The 9,618-nt window shown below is 47.6% G+C and overlaps 1 protein-coding gene across 2 annotated transcripts in view; it reads left to right on the forward strand.

Moving 5' to 3' along the window:
* Nucleotides 1-9,618, forward strand: part of Myrip (myosin VIIA and Rab interacting protein) — a 172,308-nt gene that overhangs the window by 129,892 nt on the left and 32,798 nt on the right. For both annotated transcript variants that reach the window (XM_021206681.2, XM_029543653.1), the window contains one exon: nucleotides 1,085-1,710. In XM_021206681.2, coding sequence (XP_021062340.1) covers nucleotides 1,085-1,710 — 626 coding nt within the window. The remainder of the gene's footprint in view (nucleotides 1-1,084; nucleotides 1,711-9,618) is intronic.

Genomic DNA, 9,618 nt, shown 5'->3' on the forward strand with positions numbered 1-9,618 from the left:
AGAGAGAGAGAGAGAGAGAGAGAGAGAGAGAGAGAGAGAGAGAGAGAGAGAGAGAGAAAACGAACACAAGCTACCCATCATGTTCAGCTTCAAGTCCAGAACAAGTGCGTACCCTGAGTTACATAAATAACAGACTTCTATGCCCATCTCACGGGGCTATAGGAATAACATCCATCAAAGTCCTCGGGGCAGGATAGGGGGTAGAATTATCCCTCACCAATGAGGGGAAACTGAGGACCTAAGGCCGCTGCCAAAGACCAAGGCTCCAGCTCCAGCCTGGCTGCTGTCGCTCTCCCTCCCCTTCTGCCAGCCGTAGAACAGTACGGGGCAGCTCTCTCAGGAGGCGGGAAAGGGGCTGTGCCACCAGTCTCAGTCTCACTCCACCTTCGAGGCCCCCAGGGATCCTTGAGGATTCTTTGTTTCAATAATATTTTTACTCTGTAAAATTTTTCATGCATGTGTTTTGATTCTATCCACCCAGCACCTCCACCCAGCACCCCAGCGCCCCTCAACCCATTTTCCTCCAGTTGCACGTCAGACCTCCATCATCGTCATCACCCTGCATTCAGATAGTACTGGAGCATCAGCAACCTACAGGCTCCACAGCTCCAAAGACAGTGACTCTGCCTCGCTTAGCAGCCGTCAACTGCCAATAGCTCCCTGCTAGGGGTGGGACCCTGTGAGCCCCTCTCCCATCTGCACTGGAAATTTCACAGACTTGATACTGTGGTGGCGTCAGGCAGGGAGCCATGGCTGCTGTAAGCTGATGTGGGCAACAGCTGTGCCACACCCAGAAGTCAGCTCTCATTAACAGCTCTCCGTCCCATCCTCCATCTCTTGCAGCTTCTCTGTCCCCTCTTCCATGATGTCCCTTGAGCCTTGGATGGGAGAAGTTGATATTGATAATACCTGTGTATAGCTGGGTACTCTTAATGCCCTGTGAGTTGGGTGTGCACTCCTGGTATCACTAAGGTGGTCTCCCCACAATCTTGTAGGAACCTTGTAGATGATGTGTACCCCTGCCCAGCTCGCTCCTACAGTAATAATGGACCCTTCTGGTTTCTTTATCACCTCTACCCCACAGATCTGGCCCCACTTTTGCAGAGCCCCGATGGGAACTGGATGACCTTGAAGGATGGTAGTAGACAGCCCCCAACCCGCCTGCTGGCCAAACCGAAGAGCGGAACCTTTCAGGCCCTGGAGGTGGCGTCCAGTGTGACATCCGCCTATGATGAGATCGGTTCTGACAGTGAGGAAGACTTCGATTACAGCGAAGCCTTAAATAAGCTGTGCCCACCATCCCAGGGCAGGCTCAAGCAACCCCAGCCCCAGCCTACACAGGCCCAGAGTTCTGGCCAAGGTCCCTTAGCCACCTCTCCCTCAAACCCTGAAGCGATGTGCTCGGATTCAGAGACATCCTCCACCAGCTCATCTCGGGAAGCTGGCTGCCGGGCTAAGCTGTCCTGGCTGCAGAGGAAGGCCCCCAAGAACCCCGCAGTGGAGAAGATGCACCTCCAGGGAGAGCTGGACGTCAATTTCAACCCTCAGGCAGCCGGTGGAGAGACTTCCGACAGTAGTGATCCAGAGGAGACCCTCCGCACTGCAGAGCGCCGGGCCAGGAGGTGGAGAAGGGCCCGAGTAGGCCCCGAGGAGTCAAACAGGGGTCTGCCTTCACCTGGCGCCCATCCACGGGCACTGCACACGGCTCAGGTAAAGAAACCCACAAGCACGCACATATTTTGAAAGTAGGATGACCCTTCTCCGCGCGTGGCGCCCTAGAGAGCCTGGGTTTGGGCTCCACTGTCTAAGATTCTATTGGTCTTGCTGCCAAGCAGCTGAGTGACCAGAGCCAAGTCACATCAACCCTCAGTGGCTCTGTGTCCTTGCATTACTTTCTTGTCACTGTGAACAAGCACACCCTGAGTTGTCACTTGGGCTCACCTCTCTGGAGGCTTCCGTGTGGGTGCTGTGTCTCTTGAGCTTGACCAGAACATCAGTGGCAGGGACAAGGTGGTAGGGGGCTTCTTCAGTTCATGGTGAACAGAATGCAGAGAAAAGGAACATGGGAGAGAGCAGGGGGCAGAGGAGGCAGGGCTGGAGAGAAGGCTTGGTTGGAAAAGGGTTCACTGTGTGAGCTTGAAGACCTGAGTTCAATCACCACCTACAGAAAAAGCCAAGCATGGTGGCACACACTTGCTATTCCAGTGATGGGAAGACAGAGACAGGGACAGAGACAGACTCCTCACAGTCACCACTTGGCCAGCCTGACCTACTCAGTGAGCACCAGGCCAATAAAAGGCCTTATTTAAAAAAAAAAAAAAGTGAATGCCACCTGAGGAACATCTGAGGTTAATCTCTGGTCTTTATATTTTCATCTCACACACACACACACACACACACACACACACACACACACACACACACACACAACCATCTCCAAGGAAGATTTGTGTCTGCTTACAACTCTCAGGTCACACGTTGTCAGTGAGGAAAGCCATGGCCCGAGGAGCTCAGACGGAAGGAACCTGGAGGCAGGAACTGATGCAGCGGCCATGGAGGAATGCTGCTTACTGGCTTGCTCCTTATGGCTTGCTCACCCTGCTTTCTCATACAACCTAGGACCACTGGCCCCAGAGTGGCACAGTGAGCCAGGCCCTCCCACATCACTCATCTACCCAAACGATGCACCATAGCCTTGTCCACAGGGCAGTCTAGAGAGGGATTTTCTCCAGTGAGATTCGCTCTTCCCAGATGACTCTAGCCTGTGTCACGTTGACAAAATACAGCCAGTGTTCTGGCCTGGTGACCATGACAACACCAGGAGGAGCCAGAGGCCAGCCAGAAGGTGCCCTTTACCCTCCTTTCTCTCCTCCCCTGGAAGGACCTTGAGCAAGTAGCAGTACCCTCTCATTGCCACTAGGTGGCGATGCTGCTACACTGTCCAAGTGTTCTTCGGTTTCCTTTCATAGGACAGTTCTCACCTCTGCCTCCTCCCGAAAACAGACACCTGAGTTTGAAATAAAATAAAAATTACATATTTAAACCATTACTTCAGAAAATATAAATAAATTAACATAAGACAAAGCAAATGACCTACTATAATATACAAATATGAAAGCATCCCAGTGTCATTTACTGCCAGGCAAGGTAGCACATGCCGCTGATCCCAGTACTCCAGAGGCATGGGACAATGTATCAGAGGCTAGCCTGGACTACATAGCGAGTTCTGGTCTAGCCTAAACCACATAATAAGACACACATCCCCATCCCAGAAAACAGACAGGGCTGAAGAGATGTCTCAGCAGTTAAGAACACTTGCTTCTCTTAAAGAGCACCTGGATTTAGTTCCCAGCACCCACATCAGGCAGCAGGCAGGTACTGTAACTCCAGTTCCAGAAGATCTGATGTCCTCTATCTCTGCACTGAAGGCATGGGCACATACTTAGTACACACACAAAGAGTCACAAATAATTTAAAATAAAATAAAAAAGAACAAATTAACTCAATGCTATCCCCCCCCCCCCACCAAGTGACTGAAGGTGTATTTTGTGTGAGGCCATTCTCTTAGTTTGGGTTTCTGTTGCTGAGAGGAAACACCATAACCAAAAGAAAACTGAGGAGGAAAGGGTTGATCTGGGTTACACTTGCACATCCCTGCTCATCATGGAAGGAAGTCAAGACAGGAACTCAAACAGGGCAGGAACCTGGAAGTAAGAACTGGTGGGAGGTGGTAGAGGGGTGTTGCTTACTGGCTTGCTCACATGGCTTGCTCAGCCTGCTTTCTTACAGAACCCACGACCACCAGCCCAGGGATGGCACCACCTACAATGGGCTGGACCCTCCCCATCAATCACTAATTAAGAAAACACCTTACAGGCTCGCCCACAGCCCCATGTATTTTCTCAATCGAGGTTCCCATTTTCAGATGTGTCACATTTCAGCTTGTGTCGCATTGACATACATAAAACTATCAAGTACAGCCCTCTTTGTGTGCTCAAATGCATGCAGTAGACTTAAGACTGTAACTCTGCAAGTCTGTCCATATCTGTCATCATGCTGTCCATCTTCCACTTCTCCCTAACTCTTAACCATAAGTGATTCGGAGAGGTTGGCCCACACCCATCTGGGCATTCCAAGTACAAAAGCTTTCAGGAAGGTAGTGTGCCAAGAGCAGGGCATCGGCTCACCCAGAATTCAGGCCATGAAGAGTACACCATCTGCAGAAAAGTTAAAACTGGGGTCTGGGGAGATAGGCTAGAGGGTAAAGTGCTTGCCTTGCACCCGAGTCTCATCCCGGAACATGTGTAAACACCCAGGCGTGGTGGCTGGTGCAGGTTAGCAATCCCTGCATTAATGAGGCAGGGACAGTTCACTGGGCTCACTTGCCTGCTAGAGAACTCCAGGCCAATGGGAGACACCACACACACACGTAAAACAGCAATAAACATATTAAAAGCCTTTTGGAAAGATTATTTTCTTAATTACCATATTAGGCACATATATGTGTCTGTGGATTTGTACACGTGAGCGTAGTGGCCAGATGTGGATGTTGGGAACCAGATTCGTGTCTTCTCCGAGAACAGGAAGCACTCTTAATCACTGGACACCTCTGCAGTCCTCAAATGCTGTCTTGTGTCAACGCCTCCTGCCAATCACAGACAATTCTAAGCTACAGTGCTGGTGATGAACTCCACCAGACTGAGTGGATTTCCAAACCCCACTTGGGTACCACTGGCTCATCCTTGTCCCACAGTGATGGATATGCAAAGATATTATCCACGCTTCCAGGCTGCAGACAGGCCCACAGAGTGTCGCTGTGCAAACTTTAAAGGGCTGTCAAATTAAGCTCTCAGACCTCGTAGCTATTTACATAGCCATGACAGCAACAGCGTATGCGTGCATTTCACGCTTGTCAACAGGGACACTGGCAGTCTGTTCAATTCCTGCCAATTCTGTGTGAGGAAAAAACAAAACAAAAAACAAAACTTTGTTAGTTAACATTTGTACGGTTTCCACTGAGATTGTTTCTTCTCTAGTTTTAGAACTGTCCCCATTTTTTCTCCTATGAAAAGTGTATTATGTTTTACCTGTCACCTCTCTCAGCTATTTATCTTATATTTGGACGTTTTGAGACAGGGACTCAATATACAGCCTTGTCTGGAACTCACTGTGTAGGCCAGGGTTGCTTCAAACTCACAGAAATCTTCCTGCCTCTGCCTCCCAGATGCTGAGATTAAAGGCATGTGCCACCATACCTGGCTTAAGGACACTTTACATATTAACTTCTTCCTTAATAGCAATGGTTAGGTGGGGGTAGGTACGTACAGTTCAGTTGGCAGGGTGTTTGCCTGGCTTGCTTAAGGAACTGGGCTCGATTCCATAAGCCAGGCATGGTGGCACATGCCCACAATCCCAGCACTTGGTGAGTAGAGGCAGGAGGCCCAGGTGTTCAGGGTCATCCTCAGATACTTAGTGAGTTGAGTTCAAGGCCAGCCTGGGCGACATGAGACCCTGGTAATTGTCTCTTTTATCATTTTGTTAATTCAATGCCTTTAATTCTCAAGTTCATACTTCTTCATGATGCTTTGCAGGTTTGTGTTTTCCCTCAAGACCCACATAGGCTTTGCTTGTCTGGGTGTAAGATAAAAGCTAGCTTGTTTCCCAACTCATTTATTTGTTTCCAAATCATTAATAAGTCATCCACCATGTATTGACTGGCATCAGATGCCTTCTTTGCACATGAAGTTTACTTTGTTGCCATGTGTCTGTTCTTTGTTCCCTTCCTGTACAGATATTACTGTTTGTATCATAAATTCTTCACAGTACATGTTGATGTCTGGTGAGCCTCCCCTCCCCCACCCCTCCTCCTCTCCTCTCCCCCATCCCTTCTCCCCTTCCTCATCCCTCCCTCCTTCCTCTCCCCCACCCCTTCTCCCCTCCTCTCCCCCATGCCTTCTCCCCTCCCCTCCCCCATCCCTTCTCCCACCCATGTTACTTTGGTTGATACTTACATCATTTTCTAAAACTCTCTTGGCATCTCTCAAATCCTATAATTGCTCTCTTAAAATCTGTTCAATTTGTTAAAAAAAAAAAAACCACACACACACACAAGTGTATTGGGTTGTGCTGAATGTATGCATATACTTAGGAATAATTTATATCTTTGTAAAGCCAAGCTTTTCTATCCAGGATTGTCCAGCACTTGTAGAGTTTTTAGAACCCCTCATGCTTTTCCTGTTAAGTAATTTTTAATTTACATTTTAATGATGCTGGAAGGGAGAGTTTCTTCATTTGTCACATGCTTCGATCAGTGCCTATAGAACGGCACTAACTTTGTTTATTCTATAATAACTTAACGCTCTAATGGCTCTTTTGTTAATTCTGCTAGTCTCTTATGTGGTGCTCTTAGCTATTCTAATTATCTACCAATAATGAACTCATGCATACCAGCAAGTGCTCTGCCACAGAGCTGTCCCCTCCTCCTCCAGTCTCCCTCCTCCTCCCCTTCCTCTGAGGACCGTCTTTGCTTTGGAGACAGAATCTCTTCAAGCTGCCCAGTTGGCCTTGAGTTCACTGTCCACCTTAGCTTCAGCCTCAGGAGAGCTGGAATTGCAAACCGCAACGCTTTGGTCTTTTCCCTTCCATCCTTACAATCACTCCTTTCTCCTGTCTTTCTGCAGTGGCCACAGTGTGTGCTCAGTGTGAAGTTGCAGCAGTGGGTGGGACCTTTCTCCCTTGGTGACCCGCTCCAGTGGTTCACAGTCAGGTCTGCTGCTTGCTTCCAGTTGACCAACTCTTATCAAAACTAAGAAGCCTTTCCTAGCCCCAATAATGAAAATCAGGAATGGAGTTTTGGTTTGATTTGGTTTCTAAAGACAGGACCTTCTCACTGTGGAGCCCAGATGGCCAGAACTCACTAAGTGGCCCAGGCTGACCTTAATTTACAACAGTCTCTCAGCTTCAGGCTGTGATTCTAAGTGTGAGTACCATGCCTGGTCAGTTTTTCTTCTAAAATTTATTGATGTTGTTAATCACATTGATATATTTCTTAATCTTGAGTTGGCTTAACATTTGTTATATTTGATTTTTTAGATCATGACTCCTGTCTGTAAGAACTGAATTCCATTTGCATTCTAACTTGCCCAGTTCAGCATTAGCTGAATGGTTTGACACAGGCCTGAAGAGGGCTCAGCAGTTACTGCTCTCGCATAGGATGAGTTCAGTTCCCACCAGCACGCAACTGCCTATAACTCCAGCTCCACTGAATCTGGTGCCCTCTTCTGGTCTCCACAGGCACTGCACTCACATGCATATACCCGCACATAGACACAACTTAGATATACAATTAATTTCTATATAGCATGTTGGGGAATTGAAAGTAAGGCTTATTCTCAGATGACAAAGTACAAGACTCAGCTATGTGTTCTGCTTATTTGGTTGCTGTTTATTTTGCTTTGTGGTGTCCATTTATATAACATTTATAGAGTACTGCAGAGAAGAAGACCAAAAATTATATACTTAAAGGGAATTATATACTTAAAGACTGGCTGGATCAACCAGTTCTTTTTCCTGCCTATTTCTATGGGTCTTTTTTTTTTTTTAATGGAAAAATTCTCCTTTTACTGGCAACGAGCTGATTTCTGTTGCTCTTTGGCAGTAGAGCGCCATCCTTTTGTCACTCTGCCTACACAGCTTTGGGAGAATATTTGGCAAGGTCGTGAGGGCTGTTATCCAAACACCACTGTAACATAGGAGCTGGCTGGTGCATTTGCAGTCATGAGAACTTGAGGGTTATAGACAGCTGCTATTTTAGCTTTCTGCAATGGTTTATTTTTGGTTATACTCATTAGTAGAGATGTTTTCTTGGGGGTAAATTTGGTTCTGTCAGGCATTCTAAGTTCTAATTATTCTCTAAAAATGTGTGAAGAATGTTGGACCTACATGATGGCTCAGCAGATAAAGGGGCTTGCCACCAAGCCTGATGACTTGAGTTGGATCCCCAGGGTCTACATGTCCAAGGAGGAAACTGATAGCCTCAGGGGTCCTCTGATCTCCACATCTGTGCTGAGGCATGTAAATGTCCACATGCCTACACATACACACAAAACATACATACATACATACATACATACATACATACATACATGTAAAAAAGACCTTGCCATATGAACAGCTACTATCTTTGTATATTTAATAGCTGATAAATATTCCTTTATTTACTATATTGTTCATAGAAACATAAAAAAATAAAATCTAGTAATGAGAAAAGACAAATGAGCCGGAGTGGTTCAGAAAATGGGAAATGGGTGCTGGTAAAGCAGGCGTAAGATTTTCCATAGTTACCTTTCAGAACAAGAGGACGGCAGAGAACATGTCTGCACAGTAAAAGTCCCCACTGAATCACCCTCTTCTTAGACCTTGTGCCATGGGCCTTCTTGATACTGGGCTTAGTCTCAACCAGAAAGCAGGCTAGTAAGGGTGGATTCTTTGCAACCCTAACAACCACCACAGCCTCCTGGGGTTCCCGACCTTTACAGAAGGAGCTCAGCATGTAATCACCCAATAAAGCAGGATCAGGAGGTGTGGCTATTATCTGATGGCTGTTAGGGTACCACACAGTATGGCTTACCCATGCACTTGGAGCCATTAGTTCTGGAATGCTGATCTTGCCTTTTCTCTTTGAGCCTGGTGACTGCAGCCCTTGAAGTCCCAGCTCAAGCACCGCTTCCACAGGGATGCCTTCTCTGTCTCTCTATGACATGTGTAGGACCCCTGCATGGCTTCCCTCACACCCCATTCGCTATGCCCCTGAAGGCACCTTGGATCCATGAGGGAGATTTTAGTCTCCTCTGTTAGCAGGCTGCTGGTGGGAAGGCCAGACTGGTGAGCCTGGCCTGGGCTGCATGTGTGGAATTACAAGAAATCTGAGGATGAAGAAGAATGAATATGGGACTGGGGAGATAGGTCAGCAGGTAAAATGCTTGTATTACAGTGCAAGGATATGAGTTCAACCCCAGGATTCTAGATAGATAGATGGATGGATGGATGGATGGATGGATGGATGGATGGATGCAAGCAGGTGTTATAGTGCATCCTGGAATCCTGGTGCTGGAGAAACAGACTGTTAGATTCCTGAGGCTTGCCTAAACGTAATGAGCTCCATGCAAGTAAGAAGTGGATCCAGGGAGGCAATCAGACAGCCCGGGGCAGAGGTACACAGGAATTCTGAATCTCAGAGCAGAAGCCCTAGACTCAGGGAAGGGAGTGAAGTATTCAGGCATGTGGGGCTCCAGGCAAGTGAGAGATCCTGTCTCAAAGACAAGCAGTCAAGGAGGATTGAGACTAAGTATGGTGGTTTGAATAAGAACAGCCCCCATGGGCTAATAGACTTGAATGCACAGTCAGCAGGGAGTGGCTCTGTTTTAAAAGATTAGAAGGATTAGGAGTTGTGGCCTTGTTGAAGCCAGTGCAACCTTGTCGGAGGAAGTATGTCACTGGGGGTGGGCTTTAGGGTTTCAAAAGCCTACTCACTCTTGTTCATTTCTCTCTCTCTCTCTCTCTCTCTCTCTCTCTCTCTCTCTCTCTCTCTCTCTCCCTCCCTCCCTCCCTCCCCTTCCC

Source organism: Mus pahari, chromosome 10, assembly GCF_900095145.1.
Source record: "Mus pahari chromosome 10, PAHARI_EIJ_v1.1, whole genome shotgun sequence".
Classification (NCBI taxonomy): domain Eukaryota; kingdom Metazoa; phylum Chordata; class Mammalia; order Rodentia; family Muridae; genus Mus; species Mus pahari.